Genomic DNA, 27,035 nt, shown 5'->3' with positions numbered 1-27,035 from the left:
GAGGCAGAGGCAGAGGCAGAGGCAGAGGCAGAGGCAGAGGCAGAGGCAGAGGCAGAGGCAGAGGCAGAGGCAGACAGATCTTTGAATTTGAGACCAATTAGGTCTATAGAGTGAGTTCCAGACCAACCAGGACAACATAGTGACAACCTGTCCCAGAGGGAGAAAAAAAGCTGGAAGAAGTATGATTGTTATAATTCTATGCTGTTTGGCTTGTTAAATAATAATAATTGCTATGAATAGCTGATTGCATATTTGGTTGAGATAAAGCAATTCATGTGAGTCTGGTTGTGGTGGCACATGTCTTTAATCCTAGCATCTGGGAGGCAGAGGTAGATGGATCTCTGAGTTTAAGGCCAGTGTGGCCTACAGATCTAGAGTTAAAGAAATAACATGTATAATCATGTAAATTATTCTATACATATAGGGAGTAAATAATAGAAATAAATATGTCAAATGTTAGTAATAATAATTTCCATGGGCTTAAAATGTGGTTATAAACATTTTACAAATTCTCTTGTATTGTCTACATTGTTGAGCATGAGCATGTAAAACTTGTATAATAAAAAGAGAAAGAGCTATATGGGAAGGGCAAGAGAAGTCAAAGGAACAAACTAACCAGCGTAGTAGTGTTTAGGAGGACAGCTCTAAACCACATGGTATTTCTGGAAGCAGAAACATGAGTGAGAGAGAGGAAGTAATGTATTGCTGGATTGTCTCTACAGCTTCATAGAACCTGTTTGAGGAAGAGGAAGCCATGGGCCAGAGGACAGTAGACCACTGCTATGGGCTGGATAAGGAATAGACATGTCAGTAGCACTAGAGTGACAGGGATGCGTGGGTAAATGCATGAGTGTCAGTGATAGAATCTTTATCTGTGGTGATCATGAACTTGGGAGGGAAAGGATGGCTCCCACGTTGAAAAGAAATTTATATCAGACATGGCAGCTCATGCCTGTAATTCCAGCACTTGAGAGCTGACGCTTTTAATTTTCAACCAGTCTGGGTTAGAGTCTGTCTCAAATATGAAAACAAAAAAAAAAGAAAGAAAGAAAATGACCTTTGATTGATCCTCTAAGCACTGACATTCTGGAACTATATACAGGCAGGAGCGTTGTCTCACCTCTAATATAGAAAGAACCATGGCTAAAGCACCGCCATTTATTTTGGTAAGAAATACAACCACAGAGCAGTGAAGAGACTTGGTTCGTCTTATGTTTTTGAGGTATTATGTTCTCTCATATGAGTGTGAGTGTTGGGGTTAGTTAAATTGTGTTAGAGCTCACTGAATGAAAAAAATTTACAGTGAGAACGACTATTTATTCTATCTTTCATAGGTATACACCAAGTACTGCATGTAACGTGACATTTGGCCCATGTCATTCAGGAGTTGATTAGTGTTTTGTGAGACAGATGTATCTAGGTCACAGAGTTCAAACCAGCCTAGCTGGAATGGGAATCCTATCTGGCTCAATCTAGATCCATGTTTAAGGACCTCAGTATACAGCATATTTCTGTCATATTTTTCAATACATGGCCAGATAGTAAATACTTAGGATTTATGGGTTTCTGGGCCACATAAAACATTATTTCTTGCATTTTTCCTGTGTTCCCCTTTATTTTCTGTTTTACAACTCTAAAAATATAAAAATCAATTTTAGTTTATAGGCTATACAAAAGTTAGCCACAGGGTGCATTCGGACCATGATTTCCAGTCTCCTTGTCAACACACACACACACACACACACACACACACACACACACACACACACACACTTCTCTTTTAGAGTACACTGGTGGCAAAGGGGTATGTGGGGTAGAAATAGAAAAGTGGAGAAATAGCTTAGCCGTAGGTTTCCAGGGGAAAGGGAAAGCCAGTTGGAATGAAATACCCACAGTAAACACAGGGAGACCACAAGGGCATGAGTCACCACAAGGCCATAGTCTTCGTGACATGGCTCAGCCAGCAAATGATCCTCAGATGGCTTCATACGTTCAAGTCAGGGGCAGTAGGGAGTGAAGGGTTGAAGAGAGGAACTGTCCTCCTGGTCCTTCTGGAGAAGGAAATGGAAGAGAATGGTGACAAGGTATGCCTTTCTGGCTACCAACTCCCAGAGGAGAAGATAAGAGGAGAGAAGCCATGGAGAGGTCGCTGACCAGGCAGGGTGTGGTGGATGCCTCTGGGTGACTACAGAATCCTCTTTCCCTGGCCACCAACCACTTACTGCTTGCATGTGGGTACGGTTGTGCTGGTGGCCACCAGCCTCTAGAAAGGCTCTAGAAGACTTACAGCTTATAATTAATAGTGCAAAAGGCAAGCAAATTTTTCTCCAGTCTACCAAGAAGTATGGCTACTAAATGTCCCCAAGGACTCCATAGACTTAGCTGGGGAGAAAGCAGAGTGAAGAATCTTCCATTCCCTTAAGGCACAGTGACAAATGAATGTCTGCTATTGGTTCAAGATACTTCTGGGGAAGTTGTAAGATCCACCAGAAAGTCCCAACAGGTTTTAAGTATCATATCTTTGTGTTTATGCATCTTACAGGCAAAGGGACTTGTGCCTGACAATCTTAGTGATGGGTACTGTCTTTTCTCATCTGTCCTTTGTATTAACTGTCTCATTAAGGACAGTCAAATATCCATGTCACATGACTACTTTCTGAATTATAGTCCATGCATATTATGGTGGGACTATTGTAATCCCTTTTAAGGGCTCATTATTAAGAAATACGTAGTCTATAATTGGGCAAGATGTACTGTGTTTAGAGAAAGGTATCTAGTTGTTATTCATTCAGTGTGATAAGGGCTGGGTTGGAGGGGCATAGTGTGATAAATGGTTTCTAAGGACTGTGGCCAAGTGTAGATGCAGAGGTTGGAGCTAATGTCTTAGAAACCTGCCTGGAAAGAGGTGCTACACTAACTTAAACATACATTTATTTATTTATTTATTTATTTATTTATTTATTTATTTATTTATTTAGTGTGAGTGTATGGTGTATGTGAATATGCCATGGATCTCATGTGGACACCAAAGGACAACTTGTGTGAATTGGTTATCTTCTTCTGTCATGTAGGGTCTGAGGACTAATCTCAGGTCATCAGGGTTGGCAGCACCTACCTTTATCTGCTGTCATCCATCCTGTCATTATTACCCTAACTTTAGACAAATGAAAAGTTAGAAAAAAATCCCACTGAACCCCAGTCACCTAAGCATAAGAAATATGTATCCAATTTTGTTGAATTAGGAATGAACAAAGTATAGGTATGAAGCTATTGTACAGGACCTAGAAGGAATAATGACCAGGGATGAAATAAAACAGTAGTATTAGACCAGATATACAAGACCCTGACATTTTAAGTCATTTGATTTTGTCCCAAACACTACTGGAAATGTTTTAAGAAAAAAAACCCTTAAAATTATATTTCAATGAGAGAAATAGAAGAGAATGGGAAAAGACTGGAAATGGGTGAGCAAGAAAACCATGGAAGCAGGTATGATAATTTGAAGCTGTGGAGTGGGTGACTGGAAGTGGCAATTTTAGATTTGTTTGGAACATAGAACTTAATGGGTTTGCTAATTGGTTGTTGAACTGCAAGGGAGGAAAGAGTTTAGGACCATTCTCTTCTAGGCTTAGATAAGATGCACAGTAAAGGCTCTCTTCACAAGAGTAGTTGAGGTGAGGCAAGTCTTTATGAAAGTAATTATTTTGATCACGGCCTAGAGAGATTTCAGACCATTGTGGTGAATAAGGTGTGGCAGCAGTAACAGCTCTGTCCATGCTACAGGAGCACAAGGCAGTGGCTATTCTCATGGTCTAGGAAGCAGAGAACAAGGTAGAACCAAAGACCCACACCTAACCTTCAAAGGCCTTCCCTTAGTATCCCCACTTCTACCAGCCAGACCCCTCTACAGATTCTAAAGTGTTCCACAACCTCGGGGCTTATCGTTCAATACATGAGCTCACGGGGAATATTTCAAATGTAAATCATAATAGGTCTCAGTGGCGTTTGCATGTCTCATCAACATACAGCAAGTAATGACTTGAGTTCTCAGCTACTTTCAAGCAGAAGTTATGAATGGAAATGAGCATGGGGCCATTAGTTCATGAACCCCTTCTGATCTTAGGCAGTTAATCCTCTGGCATCCCCTGCAGGATACTGCCTCAACTTTGTTCTCTTTTAACTCTATTTTATACTTTTTACAACTAAGATCTTTATGCCTCTAACTTCACTCTCCATTCACAGAAGATCCCTCACCCACTCTGTGGTGGGTACAGGATAAACCAGAGGAGTATTTCTTCTGTAATGTCATCAGCTCTCAAAACCATCTCCGTTCTCCCTCCTTCTCTAGTGCATGGGCATGACACGTGTTCTTCTGTGTCCAACATGTGGAGCCTGAGTCAGTACTTTGGGCTCATATGATTTACTGAAGGTTTTTTTTTTTTTTTTTTACCACATAGCACTGAAGGGAACAGGATAAGCCATGGCAGAGGGCCCAAGCAAGGATGCAATTTCACTTGGGGTCTAACCTCGCCAATCACAGGGAGCTCCGAAGCATGAATGCACTATGGATTTAGTCTAAGTTTGGGGCAAAGGCATTGGCTTTTTGTACCCTTCTGTTAGTGCATCATTGGCTACAAGCTGCTTCTGGGAGGGGCAAATATCTCCTGTGATCCCATTGCTACTTGGCTCAGGGATTTTTCTAAGCATCTGGCAATCAGGGCAGCTGGGGATAGGGACCTCTGGGTGTGGTGTGCACCAACACCCCCTATCTGAGTAAGGTGGGTCTCACCTGTTGGCCTCTGTGTCACATCTTCTCAGTCACCTCTGTTCTTTTGTCATTCCTAATCCCCAGGCTCTCTGGCTTCTCTCCAAGCAATGTTGTAATGCCTAAGTCCATGATAGTAACTTTCCATTCTCTCCATCCTGGTTTATCTCTGCCTCTCCTACTCAGTATCTTTCCTTTCATGATCAGGATTCCTGTCTGCCAGCTACTTCCTGCAGCATGCCCCCGACTCCCACCCCAGTACTGTCCTCTAACCAACTGTAGTCTGGTTTTTATCTCAACTGTTGTATTGAAATTACTTTTGTCAAAGTTACCGACTGTCTCCTTATTCCTACTCCTGATAGACACATTTCTGTTCTTCTTTTATTTCAACTGCCAGGAACATTTGGAATGATCTTCTCCCTCTTTGCTGAAGAAGCCAGCACCGCTGGATGTTGTCCTGCCTTCTCTTCACTCAGCCTCAGGCCTCTCTGCCAACTCCATTCCTTCTCCTTACTCTTGAAAATTCACTCTTGTACAGCATTTGACCCATGTCTTTTCTACTCGTTCTGTATATCTTTCTTTCAGCCAAACTAGGAACTTTTAAGTTTTTGAAAAGAAACTTGCCTGACCACCACAAGAAATTAAATACATAAATTGAGTCACTTGGGGCATTATTGAAAGGCATGGGGTGCTGGACTTAAGGTTGGGCATCAGGAATATCAGTGCTTTAGGATCACTGTGCTTTGGTCTACTATGTACAAAGCTCCTGCTCATGACAGAGAAGGAGGGAGGATGTTCTGGATATCTGTTTTCACTACTTGTGCTAGGGACACACTCTTCAGCTGCTGTCAACAACTCAGGAAACCACTTGTGACATCACCAATTTATGCTATGTCTGTTAGGTCCATGCAATAAAGGGTGTTTGTCTTAAAGCTTGCATCTCAGGTGGCACAGACAGATGATGCCAGGATGCTATTGTACTGAGTATTTGAAGGCAGAGAAAGTGAAAATGGGCAAAGCAAGGTCTTCTTCTGTTTCCCTTCCAGCTCTAACAACAGGATGGCTGATTGGTAGAATACTCTACATTGACATCTGTACATAAAAGAACAGTAGGAAAGCACAAAATGTATCACTTAGGCTCAACAGTTTGGTAGGACACACTAGGAGTTGGAGGAGACAAGCACACATGATTCATACCATGTCCTAATATTTCTTAGAGTCTCCCACCCCCAAGCAGTTTATGGCATCTTCCATTCCTTCATGTAACTGTGTGCATATGGAGTGTGGTGCCAACTACTGCGTATTTTAGTGATTTGTTTACAGCATTCCTTCTTATCTTTAAAGTGACATGATTATACCAATCTTATACAGTTATTGTGGGCTTTACAAGAGAAAAAATGGAGGAAGCATCTTGCATACAAGCAAGACTGAATTAATTGTCATTATTGTTATTGATAGAAGCAAAGAAATAGATGCCAGATTAGTACATTGCTGAATATTTCTTAGTGATTATTTATGTTGGTAACAAAGCATACTTCTAAGAGTTCAGGATTTTTTTCATGTTTTTGCTTTCTCTCTCTCTCTCTCTCTCTCTCTCTCTCTCTCTCTATATATATATATATATATATATATAATAAAAAAGCATATATATATGTGCTTTTTTATTAAAATTCTGAAAAATGTAAATTTTAAAATCTATCACTCTACATTTCTTCATGTTTATATTAGTTACTGGTTTTAATTTCTATCTTATTTTTTATAGTTTTATGAAATATTCCTTTCCAAAGTCTACATTCATTCTTATAAAATTTAGTTCAGGAGTTTCCTTGTAACACTTGGCTTTTTTTTCTTTTGATAATTTAATCTCCTCCCTGGCTTTGGATGACCTAAGATTAAATTGATTTTTGAGATTTACCCTTCCATTTGTAAGGAGCTATTTTCTCCTGGAGAGTCCTAGGCTCTGGAGTCATTTCTCCTCTTTGGAAATGTATTGAACTAAAAATCCAATTTATTGTTACAAGCCTTGGCTATTGTAATATGGTCACTTTCTTCTGCTACATTAATGCACATCATCTCACATTACTGGACATAGATGCATGCAGTGTATTTTGATCATATATTTACCTCTCATTCTTGCCACTAACTCCTCCTGGATCCACCTCAACTTCCTAACCTCCTAACTCCTATCTTTATGGGATTTTTTTCCTTTAAAAAACACTGAGTCCAGTTCCTGCTACCTGTGAAGAGCATGGATATGGGGACACTCACTGGAGTGTGGAGACCTACCAGGGAAAACAGAAACCTGAGTATCTCTCCCTCTCTGTCTCTGTTTCTCTGTCTCTATCTCTCTGTGTCTCTGTCTCTCTTTTTCTTTATGTCTCTGTCTCTTTGTGTTTATCTGTCTCTATCTCTCTGTCTCCCTGTTTCTGTCCTTTTCTCTGTCTCTATTTTTCTGTGTCTTTGTCTCTTTGTGGTTCTCTCTCTCTCTCTCTCTCTCTCTCTCTCTCTCTCTCTCTCTCTCTCTCTCTCCCCTAGCAGCCATCAGCTGCCAATAAATGGTTTCTCACTAAGGCTGTGGCCTCAGGGCTCTCCTTTCTTTCATGCTGGAGTTTGAAAGGCTTGTACAGGTCTTACACAGGCAACCACAGCTGCTATGAGTTCATGGTTGCATTGCTCCAGTCAGAAGACACTGTTTTACCCCGGTCCTTCCTGACCTCTGGCCCTTATAGTACTTCTGTCCAATCCTCTGTGTTGTTTCATGGCTTTTGCAGGTAAGGAGTGAGCGTGGTAATGACTTGTGTTGCTTTGAGGCTCTCCTAAACACTATGGCCAACGACTGGGAGGTATGTCATATTTGGTGCTGAACTTTTTATTTGGCATCTCTGGCTTCTGGGAGGAGCTTATTCCTGTGTAGGTGTGACTGGCTGGTCAGGCATCCACCTGTCTCTGTCTACTGATTAAACACACACATTGCTATACCAGATTTATTTGACATGGGTTCTGGAGGTTGAACTTGGGTCCCAGTGGTTTTGAGGCAAGCACTTTAATGACTGAGCAACCTCCCAGTCCTCAATATTGTTTTATTTTTTTCTTTACCTACTATGTAAATATGTTGAGTAGTTTTAGGCTTATTGACTATTTTGCTTTATCCTTTGAGAGCTGTTTGTTCAGCATGCTATTGCAGACTACAACTGTGAGGTCACCAGCAAGTGTGTTATTGCAGATTGTCTATTTTGTCACGTACATGCACACACATAAAGACTCTCTCTATAAGGTCACTAGCATATGCATAGGGTCAGATTTTCCCTAAGTGGTTACTGGTGTATACCTAGAGATCAGTGAGGTCATTCTCATGTGCACAGCAACAGACTGCCCCTATGATGTCACTTTAGTGTTTATAGTCATAGACTGTCTTTATATAGTTGATACCATGTTTATAGGTACATACAGTGTCTCATTAGTGTATAGGTAAAGACTGATGTTTCTATGCATGTCCTTGTGTACATAAAGCTGAAGACTTTGTAGTCACTCACATGTGCATTGGCACAGACTGTCTTTATTTAGTCACTCATGTATACACAAGTTCTGATTGCTTCTAATGTCATTCAAATGTGTATAGAAAAATATAGCCTATCTCTTTGTGGTCCTTTGCATGCTCACAAGTGCAGAGTGACTCCATGAGGTCATTTATGTGCGTACAAGTGTAGCTATATCTATGTGATTACTTGTGTAGGTATAGGGGAAAATTATATGGCAGTCTCTCATGTGAGCACAGGACCAGAATGCACCCATGTGGTTTCTCATGTGTTGTTTTAGTTACTTTTCTCATTAGTGTGACCAAACATGCAACAAGAAGCAATCTAAGAAAGAACGAGCTTACTGTTATTCAGTTAGTATGGGAAGGTACGGTAACAAGAATTGGGACCTATCAGTTTTAATGTCTCAGGGATGTGGGAGCAGCAAGTGAACAGGAAGTGGGGCTGAGCTATAAAACTTAAATTCCTGTCCCCAGTGATCCTATCCTTATGAGACTGCAACCCCTAAAGGTCCTACAACTTCCCAAATCAGCAAAAGCAAGTGGAGACCAAGTGCTCAAACGCATGGACCTATGAGATCACTTCACATCCAAAGCACATCCTTTGTCCATGTATGCAGAGATGTCTCCATTCGGCCACTTGTGTGGGTGTGAAAATTCTGACCATTTCCCCAGAGCAACCTTGCATGTATAAGCACAAACAGACTATCTATATAGTCAGCGACATGTGCTTTGCTACCTATGTGGTCACGTGTGTGTGTGTGTGTGTGTGTGTGTGTGTGTGTGTGTATGTGTGTCTGTGTGTGTGAGTTCATATTGTTCTCTAAGGAGATCAGAAATGTTGTGTTGCTTTTTGTGTGGTTTGCACTAGAACTGCAGGGTATGGTGCTTGGGCTGAGAAGTGAATATGACAAGAAGAGTGACTTTCACCTCTAGGTACTGGAAAAGGATGTCAGTAGCTCTCTTGATGTGTTTAAGCAGTTGCCCCTGCTTATCCCTCTTCTGGGAGATAGAGAGTCTCACGTGGGTCTGTCAGTCAAAGGTTTCTATTATGTGGTTCTAACTTAGAGTTTTCTACTTCTAATTAGAGGTGTTCTTCATAGTCCCAGAGGACAGTTTCCTGAGTCTTGCCCTGTTTTCTTTGAGTGGAGCTTGCAGGGAAGAATCTTAGCCTCCGGAGCTGCCTGTTTTTTCTGTTTGTTTTTGTTTTGTTTTGTTTTGTTTTTGTTTTGACTCTTAAAGGGATACTTTCCACATTGGTATATTGCTTCTCAGATGTCTGTGGGTAAACTAAGTTTAGGCACTTGTCAGAGAGATACATTGTTATCGCCTTGGAGTAGATATACAGATAACTTGAGAATTATCTAGGCACCGATGAAGCCTGGAAGCTTAAGAGTAAAGAATTGCCCGGGATAATAGGAAGAGTGAGTAAGGTCTGCAGAGAATAGCTGGGAAGGATGAGAAGTGGAAACAGGAAGTGTTATCCACCATGGTGGTAGGGAAGAGCTGGTCTCAGAAAACAGAAGAAAGTATAAGAAAATGCATTGTTATCAAGTAAAGGGAGTAGAGAGTTTAAAGCAAACCAAGTAGCTATTAAATACAAAACGCAACACAGGGTTCCAATACCACAGGGACTGGGTTTGTTTTCAATGTTGTGGGGAGAAAATGAAGATGTCCTTGACATTAATAAAAGCAATTCCGATAATGTGATATAGATGAGAACCAGGTTATAATTGGATTAGGGGTGCAGGGGTAAGTGGAAGATGAATAAATAATTTTCTTAGGGAATTTGAATTGGAAAAGAAGAAGGAAAAAAGAAAGAGCGTTAGTTATAGTTTACTCAGAAAACCTCATCCTGTGTGACCAAACGGATGAATAGAAATAAGTGAAGAAGGAAATAAGTTTAAGTGTGGGTGTGGGCACATGTGGGTGTGATGGAATTCATGATGAGTGGCCTCCCTTCTATTATCAAAGAAAGGCATGCTTAGCTACTAAGAATCCAAAGAATAAAAGATTGAGTATTTTGAGGCAAAGTGGAATATTGAGGATTATAAATAATCCTAGAGAAGGGATGTTTATAAACAAATGAAAGTATCAAGTGAATAATCTATATAAGTACAGTATTTTTTTTTAAAAGTTTAGTCTAAGAAAAAGAATAATGGGAATGATGGACAAAGGAGAATGGAGTGTGTGCCATGAGGCCAGAGGAAGCCGGAGTTACACCTTGTTCTCGGTGAATATTGCACATAATGCTGATATTCCTAACATGCAGAGGAGCTGAGATGAAGAGGAGGAGAGATGATGAAATCCTTTGTGATTGTGGAGTAGCAGGAGATGGTGTCATGAATGAAACGGAGAATTAAGTAGTTGACATGATGGGCACCTAAGAACAAGGGGAACTTGACAGGAGACAAAACCCATTGCAATTATGATGGTTTGCTAGGACAATGGTAAAATCAGTGCTTTGAGGGCCTAGATGACCCAGGTGGAGACTGGATGGCAGAAATGTTTAGACTCATCTACATTTCTAAATCCCAGATTTTTGTAAGTTCTTTCTCAGGAGAATAAAGTGAGAATCTTTGAGGACACTTGGGTTTTATTTTGGGATGGGGATCATCTTCTTAACTTTGTACAGTACAGAGAGATTCACATTGACTATGGTAAGAGAGGCTGTGGTTCCAGAGTAAACAGTTGTCTGTCATATCTTCATCTCTTGCTTCTCAATATGCTAGTTTCTGATGCTGTTTGCAGTTTAGACAGGACTCAGACTTGAGATTATCTTGCTTCTGCCTCTCAAGTGCTGGAATTACTGGCAAATGCTAGATATCTTTATGTAGAGATGGGAGAATGTAAGTAAAGGTAGATCCAGGCAGAAACTGAATAAGTAAGTATAGCTCATCCCTTTCAATTCACAGTTCATATTAGTTCATGAATCTTGTGAATTTTCTAGCAATTATTTTTACCATTTCACCATCTTTCAAATACTAAATGCAGTTATCTCTTTTAAAATATATTTTGCTTTTTAAATTAGAATGGAATTGTATAACTTTCCCCCTTCCTGTCCCTCCTTCCTAACTGTCTCATGCATCTCCCTTTCTTTCTCAAATTCATGGCCACTTTTTAAAAATTAATCATATGTGTATCTATACCTAATATATACATATATATTAATATAATATATACTATATATTAATATAGTATATTTATTATATATGTATAATTTATAATTTATATTTAATTATATATATGTATAATTTCTTCAGTTTGTATAATATTACTTGTAAGTATACGATTTCAGGGCCAACCATTTGGTATTGGGAACCAGTCGGTGTGGGGAGGGGTCTTCTTGAGAAAGACTGTATCTCCTGCTTTCAGCATTCTTTAGTTGCTTATATTCCTTTGTCTGGGCTTGGAGCCCTGTGAGACTTCCTTCTTCCATGTTAGCCTGTCTATTGGTGTCACCCTTGTTTGGGTTTTATTGGGGCAGCCATGTAGATGGAACTTTGTGGGTGGTGCTTCTCTTGACATTTCTAGAAGACACAATCTCATGACACATTTCCTGTTCCTCTGGGACTTACAATCTTTTAGCCTCCTCTTCTTCTCTGATCCCTAAGCCTTAAGGGTAGTAGTTGTGTGGCTGGGTACAACATGATCACTTTTTCTCTCCATTTTAGTTGTTTGTGGTTTTCTGTAATAGTCTCCATCTGTTGCAAAAAGAAGATTCTTTGATGAGAGGTGAGACCTATATTTATCTGTGGGTGTAAGGATAAATATTTAAAATGTAGTTAGGAATTGTGCTGGTTTAGTAAAATGCTGGTTGTAGGTTTTCCTCCAAGATCCTTGGTTCCACTAGCCCTAGGGCCTGATTGTCTCTTGTTGAGTGAGCCTTCAGTTCAGAGAGCTGTTGGTTATCACCAAGGCTCTCATGCCACTATTGTACCCTTAGGGATATCTTGCCATGCTGGTCCATGATGTTCATGAGCATTTAACTGCTTTTTCTCTCCTCCTCTTTAAGTTTTCTTGGCACCTTTTCATACCACGAATGGTAGTCCTCAAGAAGGAAGCTTTCAGCTCAGAGCCAGTTTGAACCTTCTGGGTCATGTGTTTGCAGTACATGGTGTTTTATGTTCAACCTTTGGGAGGTGACCAAAGACAACAGACATACCCTAAAATGTTTTTGGAGACTTTTGGACCACCCTGACCACCAACATCATTTACCCCTTAATAAATCATTTATGTAGGAAGAAGTTTGACTTTGAATTTAGGAACTACATTGACTGATACATTCTCAATTATGAGCCAAGCCCTGGGTACATTGGTTAGTTCAGAAGCTAAGACATTTAACTTCATTAGCACTGAGTAAATGTTTGAAGTGCTGTGCATGTTACAGAAGACAAGCTTGCATACATCTGAAGCAACCACACTGACTTCCACACTTTAGCACTCCTTGCTTTAGACAAAGATGTAGACAACAGTCTTTTCCAGCAAAATAAATGCTTCCCTTATCAATTCGATTAAGGGCTATTTACAACCGTCTCTGGAGTTTTTAACAATTTATTCTCCTTAAAACCTACTGACCTGTATCTATATTTCAGTGGAGCATAGAAATCTGAACAACCACACCCAGTTTGTCACTAGCGTGACACCAGCATGCTCATCTGCAAGAGTAAATTATGGCTGGGGAAAGAGGTGGACAAGGAAGGAAGGGAGATGAGTACAAGCAGCCCCTGCTGCTACTGCTGCTGCTGCTGCTGCTGCTGCTGCTGCTGCTGCTGCTGCTGCTGCTGCTGCTGAAGGAGGAAGAGGCCTTTGGAGGATGCGCATGAGAAATGAACAGAAATGCTGGGTTGAGAGAGGACAGATGGGTGGTGGCCAACACTGGCAAATAGAACAGAGAAGCCTGTAACACACAGATAGCTCAAGAAAATCATGCCAGGAACAGGGGGAATTAGGCAAAGTGAGTAAGTATAAAAATGAGAGCAAATTGTTAAAGTACCATGTCCCAGTTTTAACTGGAAACCTGTAAGAGGGGCAGAGACAACCTTCATCCCAGGTGCCCTGTTCTTCTTGCAGGCTGACTTTAATCCGATCCAATCCCACTCCTTCTCTAGTTTCATCTCTTCTCCCAAACCCCCATTTATTGAAGCATTTCCACAGGAAAGATTTTCATTATGTCACCATCATCCCAACCATCAGTAAAAACATAATGCCATTATTTTAACAAACAAGAACAGAAAAGAGAAAAGAGAATATGAGTAAGTGCGGAGAAACCAGGCAAGAGCCCAAAACATCGTGTCTCCAGGAAAACGGCTGAAGGAATATCCCTCTGATCAATCCAACAGTGCCTCATGGAGCTTCGATGATTGCTTGTGGCTGAGACTTATTGTTCCCATATATTACAAATGAATAAAACTACCATTTAGTAACTCCTTTCTGCAAAGTATCTTAAGATCTACAGCGTAACCTTTTTGTTTGTTTGTTTGATTCTTTGCTTTGCTTCTTCATTTTAGTTCTGTTTCAAGAAACATAAAAATTATCCCTTCTGTGATTTCCATTTTCTGAGTTCAGAATGCTAGCACTTTCTATGCATGCATTAAATAGGTGACACAGACAGCGTAGTTGGGAAGCAGTGCAAGTCATAGAAGAGGGGTCATGCTGTCATAATGAGAGCTGGGAGTGTTCAGTGCTTATGGCTTATATGGTAGAATAGCAGCCATGAAACCTAATCCTAAAAGAGATTTGAAACCTAAGTCTGCCTGGCTTTAGCAGTGAGAAGCGGGCTTTAGCTTTTTCTCTTTTGAGGATGGCACAACATGACCACTGTTGGAAGCATTTGGTTAGTTTAAGGACTACTGTGGTCTGTTTTAGTTGGTCCTTCTGAAATTACATAAATACTCATAACACACTCCTTATGTATAATGTTACTTGTATATATGTTTTCAAATGTGAACATTTGGCATTGGATTGGTGTGTTCTTTCCTGGGGAAGACAATGTTTCCTGCTCTTGGCCTTCCTAATATGCTTGTTATTCTTTACATATGGTTGAGGCCTTGTGAGCTTCTGCCCATGCCTATCCTTGACCACCAAACCCTGTTCATGTTGCCATGTATATTGGCATCATTTTTGTCAGGTCATGGTCATGTTTAGGCAGCAATATTGGCAAGATTTCATGTGTGTAGCTTCTCTGTCATTTCTATGGGACACATTATGACAAACTCCCTTTCCCTCTGATTCTTATGGCCTTTCCATCCCTTTCTTCTGTACTGTCCCCTGAGCCATAGATGCAGGAGTTGTGGTGTAAATGTATACCTTGGAGCCACCCCACTCCATTCACTGGTCTCTGCATTGAGATCAGTTGAGGTTTTCTGTGATGGTCTCCATTTGCTGTAAAGAGGAGCTTCACTGATAAAGTACTTTAAGAAGGCTTGATGATTTAGAAAGTGACAGGAGTACATTGTCTCCTAAGGTCCAGGAATGTATTAGCCTCAGGAGGCTAGCTAACTTTCCAGTTCCGGGCATGAATCTCTTCCACAAATCCAATTACCCAGCTGTGGGTTATCACTGATGTTTAAGTGCCACTTCTTGCACCTTTATGAATATATTGACATGCTGGTAATTGTTTTGGTTCATGGGTGTTACAGCTTGGTAGGACTGCTTAATTGATTCACTCCTTTGGCAGCTTGCATAGTATTTTCTGGAACCGTGGAAGCTAGACGACAGGAAAGAAGCTTTTGGGAGAGATACAGACAGAATCTTCTGAGTTGTGTGTCCTAAGTGTGTGGTGCATTCAGCAATAGGGGCCCACCCTCAACCCAATAGGCAATTAAAGTCTCCATCAATAATCTAGAATGTTTGGGAGTCATATATTAATAGGCCTTCAATTCTGTAAGTACATATATACAATTGTTTAGTGATTTGAAGGCACTGTCTTAGGTTTTCTATTGTTGATGTGCTGTTTTATATTGAAATGCCATGACCAAAAACAACATAAGAGGAAAGGATTTACTTTACTTACAGTCCCATATCATAGTTCATCATCAGACACAGTCAGGGCAGGAACTCAAGGCAGGAATATGGAGGCAGAAGCTGTTCCAGAGGTCATGGATGAGTGCTGCTTACTAACTTGCTCCTCATGGCATGCACAGCCCACTTTCTTACAGAACCCAGAATCACCAGCCTAGGAGTTGCACCACCCACAGTGGGCTGGGCCCTCTCATATTCATCAGTAAGTAAGAAAATGCTCTACAGGTTTGCCTACAGCTTGATCTTATGGAAACATTTTCCCAATTGAGGTCCCATCCTCTCAGATGACTGTAGCTTTTGTCAGATTTACATTAAAAACTAGCCAACACAGACTTCAATTATTATCATAAGGAGATAGGAGTAGAGAGGAAGACTGTCTATAGTTTAAGGGATACAAAAAAGAAATTAATACATAGCATCAGTAGCATTTGCAGGAGCTTTATGATGTTTTGTATTCCCCCAACTCTTGTAACATTTACCTCTTATAACTTGTTTTCTAGCCACTTTTGAAACATTTCCTTTAAAAAATAATGGTTACTATAGTCATGTAACGAAACAGACATATAACTAAACTTCCTGCCATCATAAGGATCAGGCAGTATGAGAAACTGAGAGGCTCAGGCTTTCTTCACAGCCAGAGGATAATTCTCAGACCAAAGAATTCCTCAACATCAATGGGTGGATCTTGAAGAAACAATTCCAGTGAACATGAAGAAATGAAAGTAACAAGTGCTTGCTGACAGGAGCCTGATATAGCTGTCTTCTGAGAACTTCTGCCAGTGCCTGACAAATACAGAGGTGGATGCTCTCAGCCAACCATTGGACTGAGCACAGGGTCCCCAATGGAGGAGCCAGAGAAAGAACCCAAGGGGCTGAAGGGGTTTGCAGCCCCATAGGAGGAACAACAANATAAACCAACCAGTACCCCCAGAGCTCCCAGGGACTAAAGCACCAACAAAGGAGTACACATGGAGAGAACCATGGCTCTAGTCACATATGTAGCAGAGAATGGCCTTGTAGGTCATCAGCGGGAGAAGAGGCCCTTGGTCCTGTGAAGGCTTAATGCCCTAGTGTAGGGGAATGCCAGGACCAAGAAGGGCAGGGGGTGGTTTGGTGAGCAGGGGGAAGAGGAGAGGGGAGGGAGTTTTCAGAGGGCAAACCAGGAAAGGGGATAACAGTTGGAATGTAAATAAAGAAAATATCATGACCACACTCTGGAATACCCAACAAGCAGCTGAAAGAGTCAGATGCAGATATTTGTACTGAACCAAAGGACAGAAGCAGCTGACTCCTGTTGTTGTATTAGGGAAGGCTGAAAGAAACTGAGGAGAAGGGAGATCCTGTAGGAGGACCAGCAGTCTCAATTAATATGACCCCCTGAGATTTCTCAAACTCTAGACCACCAAACAGGCAGGATATACCAGCTGATGTGAAGCCCCCAACACACATACAGTAGAAGACTGTTGGGTCTGTGTTCATTCAGAGATGATGCACCTAACCCTCAAGAGGCTGAAGGCCTCAGGGAGTTTAGAGGTCAGGTAGGGTGGGGTTGGGGGCATCCACATGAAGACAGGTGGGTGGGGAGGAGGTATGTGATGTGGAACAGTCAGAGGGTGGAAGGACGTTGGGGGAAATAAAATATGGAGTGTAAAAACACTAAATTAATTAATTAACTAATTCAAAAATACAAAATAAAAAAATAAAGAAAATATCTAATTAAAAAAAAAAGAAAAGAAAAGGAAGTAAGGACAACATGGCAACTTCCTGCAGATATTGTGGTATTTCAAAGCAGAAGGATTTCACTTAATGGGATAAATATCTCAAATGTATACTAGTGTCTTTTCCCAGACTTCATAAAAGGCATGCTTCTGCCTGTCTACCCTTCCAAAAGGCTTTGGTGACTGGCAGTACCATGACAGTAATCAGATCTGGTCCTGCTGGTCTGCACCTTATGGTGTGACATTCCATCTTTGTGCTTGCTCCCCAGGGCATACATGAGTGTGAAGGAGCTGAAGGAGGCCTTGCAGCTCAACAGCACTCACTTCCTCAATGTCTACTTCGCCAGCTCAGTTCGGGAAGACCTTGCAGGTTCTGCCACATGGCCCTGGGACAAGGAAGCTCTCAGTCACCTGGGTAAGTGAAGGGAAGAACAGTGGTAAATAAAAGAAAAGACATCTCAGGAGAGTTTGTGGAAGGGAGTCTTGGGGAAAAGGAAAGATGAGAAATATGAAGTCGGCGAATGAAGAACAGCTTTAGGCTGAGAATGACTGCTGGGGAAGTCAATAAAAAATGTTTCAAAGTCAAAACTAAGAGGTGGTAGATCAAACACCCAGAATGCTCTAAACTGATTCTGTAGTCTAAAGATAGACCAGTCCTGGTGGTACAGGCCTTTAATCCTAGCAACAAAGGATGTTGGTACTAAAAGATCAGATTGCAAGGCCTGCCTGGGCTATTGGAGTACATTCAAGGACAGCCTGGGCTACTTACTGAGTAGTGGTTTGGTGATCATATTATCAAATGAAAAGTCAAAAAGAAAATTCACATTGCACTCATGAACTTTCAATAACGACTGCTGACTGTACTGGGTCTGAATATGAATATGCAAAACAACAGGCAGACAAGTGTAGGCGAGAGTTAGGGCACCCTATCATTCGCTGTTAGGTAGATTCAGGAAAAGGAGAGTTACTGTCTTCAGTGGTATACACGCTGGTGACACAAACAGGGTCTGATGGGTAGTCGTCACAACCTAATGGTCACATAGGTAACCATGGTTATGATAAATGGATCATGAAATAGTTGTGAATCTGGAAAAGGAACCAGCATTAGTTGGGCTAATAGGGATAGGAGAGATTTAAGAGAGGGTATGGGGGACAAAATAGCTGGAATGTAGCATTACATGTATAGAATTGCAAAGGAGCTAGCTTTATTTAAAAAAAATGAGGTCTTAGTGTCATGGTGCATATGATGCTAGGCATGGATGGTGAAGACAAATATCACTACTTCAAGGTCACCTTGGGCAACAGAGTGAGATCATTATTCAATGAATTAATTATTAACTAAAAGCCTAAACACCAGCTTTATAACCCTGCATGGAAATAATTTGCTGAGGTTAAGTCCAATTCATTAGATCCATTTTTTTAAGACTTAGAGAGGTCTAAAAGGGAAAAATATCACTTAGGTGGCCAAAGTGTAAAACCTGGTTTAGTAATATGATATCAGAAAGCTGATGGGGCCATTTGCTTAGCTCAGACACTCAAGGAGACCCCTAGGAAATTCAAGCAGGTTTCAGTTATGCATTTCCAGGATGACTAGGTAAACTTGAGGCATCCTGGTTCTTCATGAAGGCCATTGTGAATTATTGTAGCCTATCTGATGATAGTTGGTGTACTAGAGGGTCCTAGTCAAATAATCTAATCAAGAGTGAGTTTGGGTGACTTGAATTGCTTCCCCAAAACAACAGTCACCTTTTTGGTGGATGTGTGAGGGGCTCTGACAGCAAGGTATACCCAGCCACTGTTGGATCTCCATTTCAAATCTTAAAAAGTGATTTTACTGGTCTTTCTGGAAATAAATCTGGCCATTTGACCAGAGTTGTTGGGATGGAGTAGATTCTTGAGTGTCTGGTCATTTTATTAGATATGAAAGCATGATCAAGACTCATCCAATAATTCAAAAGTAGATGAACTGTTTGAACATTAGCTATGGTATGACATCAGATGTGAGGATTCAAGGGGTCTAATTGCAGAGAAAGCTAAACAGGTACAGTTGAGTGCTATAAGATAACCCATATTTTTTACTTTTAAGGAAATCATCAAAGTTCTAGTAAAAGGACTAGAATCAGGGCAGAAACAGCAGCCTAGAGTTTGCTTCAGACTCACCAGAGAACCAGAGAGTTTAGGCCCAAGATCCCAGGGAAATAGAAAGCACAGGCGTGGGCCCAATGCTCGACTCATGCTTATCCTCTCAGAATATTTGCTGATTATTTAAGGATGCATTATCAAAGCCAAAGCCTAGAAACCCGTTCCAAAATGACTTCTAAGAGATTAAAAAGTGGAGTGGTGATTTAAAAGTCACATGACAGAAAGGAAAGAAAATGAAATTGGACACTGTCAAGAAGAAGGAGCACTGAAGACATGTTCGATGCACCAGGGTATAGGGGGCTGGTTCACACTGGGGTGAGAACCCAGCCAGAAGACCTCTCACCTGATCTTTACAGGAAATTATCTTGCCTAACTGAGGGAAAACATCCGGGGATACAATAGCATCAGGAGCACCCTACATAATCTTTTATATATAGTATCCAGCAGTCAATATAAAAATTTCAGGGAATATAGTCAAATAAAGGAAAACAAAAACCAATTCAAGAACAAAGACAAGACAACATGACCGATAGATCATTCAGATGTTAGAGGCTTTAGACACTGGGCTGGTGTATAAAAATGGCTAATGTGTGAAAATACACTAGAGCTAGGAAGCTGGTTAGGAGAGTTAGATTCTATAGGAAACCATCAAGGAAAATGTTAGAGCTAAAAAATCATGCTAGTATTCAAATTCAAGAATTGGACAAAGGCTAGTGATAAAGAAGTAAAGGCCTAAAAGAAATTCGAGAAATTGAACTTAGAGAAAAAGGTGATGAAAAAAATAAGAAACCATCTTGGGAAATGTTCAATAAATTAGATTACTTAATTAAAATTGCTAATGAAATTGGAGTTCTAGAAGACTAGAAGGGAACTGGATTGGAAATAATATTCACAGAGAGAATGGCTGATCACCTTTCAAATTGACAAAAGTTATCAATTCATCAGAGATGTTTCATAAATGCCAAAGAAAACAGGGTCAAAGAAGGGTCTATCTGGACCATGGCAACAAAAGTGATAAAAACCAAAAACAAAGAGTAAAGTCTGCAGAGTAGGCAGTGTGAAAACGCATGGGCTATCTGAGAAGTTTGATAATAAGACAGAAATGTTGTCTCATCAATGAAAACTGCATGCCCTCAAGTATTGGGCTGATAGCATTTTAATGTTAAAGAAGATAGTTGCTAACATTGAATTCTAAATTTGACAAAAATACCATCTGAAAAGTAATATATATATATATATATATATATATATATATATATTCAGATAAATAAAATCAGAGATAATTTGTCTAAGTGCCAAGAATCAGGAAGAAAACCATCTAAGGTAGAGATTGGGAAAACAANATATATATATATATATATATATATATATATATATATATATATGTGTGTGTGTGTGTGTGTGTGTGTGTGTGTGTGTGTGTGTGTGTGTGTGTTGAAATAAAATGTAAAGTGTTACAAAAGATAAAAGGGGGGGACAGGAAATTAAAGCATTTAAGGGTCCCCTTTTTCTTTGTTCAGAAAAAGCACCAATTTCATATCATATTAAGCATAACATTAAAATTCATATGAATTCAATCTAAAATCTTTAGATTGGCTTTTTTATCTAAAGATGGATGGATTAGTGAGACACTAATGAACAGAATGAGGCAGGAGCTCTGGCTCAGAGGCCAGGAGTGCATGCTACTCACACAGGTGAGTCAAGTTCAGTTCCCAGCACACACACCAAGTAATCCCAATAACCTGCAACTGTCTCTGAGGGTCTGATACCCTCTTGGACTCTGTGGGTATCAACACTCATGTGAAAATATCTACACACACACACACACACACACACACACACACACACACACACCCCTTAAAATCATTTAAAATAAAACAACCCCAAAACAACAACAACAAAACTCCTGAAACCCTAACAGAGAAATCCTAGTATAAGAACACAAGTGGTTAAATACCCTGGAAATACTAATCCAAAGGAAAGCAGTCTTCTAATATCAGATGAAGGACACTTTAAGGTAGTAGTATCAGAAATAAATCAGGCTATTTTTTTAATACAAGAGTAAATTCAATCAGAAAATATAGTTGTGATGAATTTGGATGTGGCAATTAACATGGCCTGAAAAAAAAATCCATGTATAAAAACACAAACAAAACTATAGTCATAACTGGTGGTTTTAAATGGTTTTCTTAGAAAATGATAGAACAAATGAATATTCAGTAGATATACAGAATTTTGAGAAATATGGTTAAAAGCTTGGCTCAACAGAATCAGGCTGTGTATTTAAATGGAGCAGAACACACATTCTTTTCATATGCTATGGAAAACTTAATGAAGGAATTCTTGACCATAGAATAATTTCAGAGGATTAAAGTCATAAAACTTTTTTCTCTCATCTCATTGTAAATAAGCTAGAAATCCAATGATAAGACAATAAAAATGAGGAAACCTCTGACTATTTAGAAATTAAGCAATATACTTTTAATTAGCCATAGGCCAAATTATAGTGGAAACAGGAAACTATTTTTAAATAAAATGATTAAAACTGTTATAAAATACTTTTGTGCATATGGAGACACAAGCAGGGGAAACATACAGCTTTAATTATTAGAAAAGGATAAAGTCTACATATCAACCCAGGACAAAAAGCACATTAAACTCAAGGAAAGGAGAAGAAAGCAGTAAAATCAACGCAAGAAATAAATTTGTTAAAAATAAACATTTATTAGAAAAACATTAACAGATAAAAAGGTTTTGAGGAGGGAAAAAAAGTCTAGGGGAAGTAAATTGATTAATTACTAGGAAGACAAACTCACCAATAAAAACATGGACAGAAAAGGAATCTATACTTTTATAAAAGATGAAAGAACTGGGCTGGACATGATGGTTTTATACCTTTAATCCCAGCACTCAGGAAGCCGATCAAGGCTTGTTCTGTGATTTCAAGGCCAGTGTGGCCTACACAATGAGTTTCAGGCCAGCCAGAACTGCATAAAACTTCCATACAGCCTTAATAGGCAATACTCATTTCCAACTAGTGGGTTTGTAGCAGTTGTATATCCACAGGCAACTGAAAATGAGCCTCAGTCTGAACTTTGCAACTTATAGAGAAATTAAGTCAAAATAGAGCATATACTTAAGTGTAGAAAGTGAAAGTATAGAGTGCCTAGTGCAAATATAGGCAAAAATCCTCAGAACAGGGCTGAGACAAAAGTACGTATATAAAATACTGAAAGTATAGTTTACAAAAACAAAAGCTTACCAGTTATGCTTCATCAGTATCAAAACCTTTGCTGAAAAAGTCTGCTCAAATGCATAAAGAAACAACAAGCTGTATAAAATAATAATTAAAAAGTACACATTTGGAAAATGATTACTATTTAGAACATCTGGAAAATGATTACTATTTAGAACATGCAAGTTCTCAAAACTCAATAGTGAGAGAAAAATTAGACATTTCAGTTAGATACGAGCAGAGATAAGACAAGATGTTGTATAAGGAGGATGCAGAGCTAAACAACAGTCACAAGAAATAAAGCTTTACCTCCTTAACTATTAGAGAAATGTAAACTAAGACTACCATCAACTATTACCACCCACCTATCTGAAAAACTAATTGAAAACCTACCACAGTGAAGGTCTAGAAAAGCTGGATTGGCCATACATTGCTAGTGGGAATCTGAAAGGGGCACAGTCATCTGGAATAATTTGCATATTTCTTATGACTATAAGGATTCCCTAGCTAATGATCCAATAATAAGACTCCTTGTTACTGAGGCCCAAGAAATGGATATAGCTGTTTTCAAATATATATTTACAAATCCTTATGTATAGCAGTCTAATGGTGGAAATGACAGAGCAATGTCCATTGGTACTGGTTACTTAAACTTTAAAGTATCCATGTAACGGAATACTGTCTAATATTACTTACAAAAGGAACGAAGCATCAATACCTGCAACAACATGGACTTAACTAGTGTATTATACAGGGGGGGGGGAGGAAAGCCAGGCTCAAAGGTTACTTGTTCTTTCTGAATCCATAAGTGAAGTCTTTTCAAAAGTTACAAAGAACAAATTATTGATTGGCAGTAGTTAGTTAGGGATGAGAGAGGACTAGGTACAGGAAAGATACAGACGTGTGTGTGTGTGTGTGTGTGTGTGTGTGTGTGTGAGAGAGAGAGAGAGAGAGAGAGAGANGAGAGAGAGAGAGAGAGAGAGAGAGAGGGAGAGAGAGGGGGGAGGGAGGGAGGGAGAGAGAGAGGATAATAAGAGGAAGATTTTATTTGTCGTGTTTTGAGAGAGGGTCTCACTACGTAGCCCCCACTGACCTTAAACTCCTTATGTAGACCAGAGTGTCCTTGAACTCACAGAGATCCTGCTGGCTCCAAGTTCTGGAATTAAAGGCACGTACTGCCATTTCCAGTAAGGAGGAAGGTTTTAGTGATGAGCTGGGTCTATATTTTGAGTGTGGTAATGTTTATATAATTGTATACATGCAATAAACTTACAGAGTATGTATGTACACACACAGGTGTAAGAACTGGTCGGTGACCTCTATACATATGGAGAAAACTGTGCATGTGGTTAGTGTGCTGGGAATGCTCACAGATAGAGCAGCAGGACAACAATTTAGAGGAGGAATTACATCTCAATGCAATGATAGAAGAAATGTTTGTAACTTATCTCCTGAAAATCTGACTCAAAATTGCATTGCAAAAGCAGCTATGGATCTTTGTTTTTAGAACTTTGAAGAATGAGAGTGCTCTCGGGAGCTGGGCTGAATAGCTCACTGCTCCATTTCTGTATGAAATTGCTTGTGTATCTATTTATTGTTTTTTATTCACTCATACTTGTAATTTACAAAGTGAATACCAGAGCAGACAGCTCACAATACATGATAGAGAAAGGCATTGAGGATATTCTAAACAGTCTTTCCAAGAGGCTACGTAGGATTAGGTTTGTGTCATTGTGCAACAGCTCACCACGTTTAAGGTGATCTGAGAGATCTATACGTAAGCTTATCAGCCCCACAGACTGGAAAACCAAATGCAGTTTCTGATTACCAACGGTTTCCACTCTGTAGGAATCCCAAGGCTCATTCTGCTTTGCCATTGGCACTGTTTCTTGCACTGAGTATGATTTTTGCCTTTCTAGTTCTATGCTAAAGGAGGGTAAAAATTTTTTATAAATAACATCTGAGTTACCATCATGGCTTCAAAGAAAGAATATTTGACTAAATGGTAAACCAGCACTTCCATATTAGTCACTAATACTACAGTCAACAACCCTTCATTCATTTAAGCGTTCATGCATACATTCATTCAAGAGTGATTGGTGAATCTGTCTTGTGGCAATACAGGAATAAGACAAAGTTAGAACAGAACAACACAGAACGCTAGTGGAAGATGGACATGTAACACATACTTATGCTGTGTGTCACAGCAACACAGAGGGCTAGACAGGCCCTGGAGACACATGCCAAACTCTTCGAAAGCATCAAGGGAGGTATTCCCAGACAGCTGACACTTGAAATAAGCACTGAAGGACAGATGAGTCTAGGGTGTTCTTGGCAGAAATGGAAGGATATCTCACCGTGTAAAACCAAGAGATGTCCTAATAGACGCTGGGTAAAGCCTGTCCAAGCTTGGAAGTAGGGTGAGTTCTGAATGCTCCCCAAACTTATCTTTTCCTTTTGTGTCCCTAAAACAATTTATGAAAACTTCTGCTCTCCTTCACATGGTCTTAGAGTAACATGGAAAAATTTAATCCATAAATTTAATTAGTAACAAGCAAAAAGGCACTAATAACACTTAAATTATGAAGTCCTGAGTATTTCTTCCCAGTCTAATGGTCACTTCAAAGAATTATTTTCTATGGTTAGACAGAAAGTTTGCATTACTTAATCATAAGTGAACAAAAAAATGTATGGAAACTGTATTTCAATGAGATAAGTGTGGTTCCTCACACCAATATTAGTTCTTCTGCATGAAGATGGGTAGTGATTATTGGTATATAACTGAACATGCTAAATTATCAGTTGAATTGCTTATTTTCCTTATTATGAATTGCTGAGAAGTTTCCTGTAAAGTCTCATCAATGTGATTACTCAAACATGAGCTAACCAAGGATGACACCAGTGGATATATCAAATAGATGGATGAGAGCCCATGGGTCCTCAACCCTATACAAAGAATGAGAGCATCTAAGGAAAGCTAGGAGTGGGAGAGGTCATCCCAAACGGTCATCCAGAGACAAATGGCCAGCCTGGAGAACGTACGTTGTATACTAGTAACAGACAGACTAAACAATTTATATTTAGGATTTTGTGTGTGTGTGTGTGTGTGTGTGTGTGTGTGTGTGTGTGTTCAATAACAATTAGTGAAGAAAAGATGCCATGAATTTGAAGGAGAGCAGGAAGGGATATATGGGAGAGTTTGGAGGGGTGAAGGGAGAAACAGTGCAATAATATTATAATCTCAATAAATTAATATATAAATAAGTAATGAACTAGATGAGGAAGTGGGAGTTTTGTTTGACTTAGTGAATCATTGTTCCAAGGCAGAAACTATAGCAGAACGCGGACAAAATAGGAAGCTAGATCACTTTAGAATGCATCGAGTTTGGGGTTTCTCCAAATCTGCTTCCACTTAGGAGGAAGACAAGCAGACTTAGACATGTGTGCGCAAACAAAGGAAAGAGAGTCTCCAGGAAAGCCCCCGTGATTAGCAGATAGATGTTTGCACTGCCGAGAGGTGAGGTATGAACAGCATTCACACTGTTGGGGGAGAGTCTGTTGCTGTGACATAGACTTCAGAGTGCTCTGGCCAGCCTCTGCTCCAGACCATGCTGAGGAGATGAGCAGCAACATACTCTAATGTGATGAGACCCACCTAGCTCGTGAGAGTTTAAACACTAGAGATTTTCAAATGAGCCCAGACACTGGGACCTGTGGGAAAAGATGATTTGAGTGAGGGAGGAGGCTTTGGCTTCCCAGAGAAGAACAAACGTGTTCTTGAGAAAGTGTTCTGGTTCTAGGTTTCCTTGTATAGAAAACGTGGTAATAACTGGAAGATTACCTGACCTGTCAAAGGGGCTTGGTAAGTCTTAGCATCCAGTTATAGTTGGTGTTTCAAATGCCATGCCTGCAGTTATTGTTCTTGCTTGTTCCCATGACCTCCTACCTCCCCTTTAACTGAGATGTCTTTAATGCCATGGAAAGATGTTGGTTTTTTTTTATTAAACAAAGAAATGTATTTGTAGGCTTCTTACAATGGGAGAACTGTTCATAAGAGCAAAGGGAGATCCCTTCATAAGTCATGGAAGAACGGGGCAAGTGATGAGAATAGTCTGAGGGAAATAGGCTCTGTCTGGGCCATAATGAGAACAAAACATATTGGACAGATTTCACCTAGTACTTCAAATTCTGATATTCAAGGTCAACCAAGATTTTATGCACTTGTATGTGTGGACTACAGAATCATCTCCCCCTTTATTAAAAGCAGATTCTTTTCTCATACAATGTATTCTGATTTCAGCTTCCCCTCTCTCTACCCCTTCCAATTCCTCCCTGAACTCCCTTCCCATCGAGATCTACTCCCTTTCAGTCTTTCAATAGGAAAGAATGGGTTTTTAAGACATAATAAAGCATCACAAAATAAAGTATAATATGAGAAAACAAAAACCATGCCATTAAAATCGGAGAAGACGAGCCAACAGAGGGGAAAGAGCCCGGGAAGGCACAAGAAACAGAGACTCGCTCACATACTCAGCATCCCCACAAAAACATTAAACTGAAAACCATAGCATATGTACAAAGGACCTGGTGCAGCCCTGTGCAGTCCCTGTGCATGCT

General features: G+C 39.9%; 1 protein-coding gene across 1 annotated transcript in view; it reads left to right on the top strand.

Annotated features, from left to right (window-relative positions):
- Window positions 1-27,035, top strand: part of Pappa2 (pappalysin 2) — a 238,200-nt gene that overhangs the window by 57,370 nt on the left and 153,795 nt on the right. Inside the window, exon 3 of the mRNA XM_021198056.1 lies at window positions 17,311-17,456. Within this exon, the coding sequence (XP_021053715.1) occupies window positions 17,311-17,456 (146 nt within the window). The remainder of the gene's footprint in view (window positions 1-17,310; window positions 17,457-27,035) is intronic.

Source organism: Mus pahari, chromosome 5, assembly GCF_900095145.1.
Source record: "Mus pahari chromosome 5, PAHARI_EIJ_v1.1, whole genome shotgun sequence".
Taxonomy (NCBI): Eukaryota; Metazoa; Chordata; class Mammalia; order Rodentia; family Muridae; genus Mus; species Mus pahari.
Note: the sequence above shows the minus strand (reverse complement) of the source record. Positions and strands in the feature narration are given on the sequence as shown.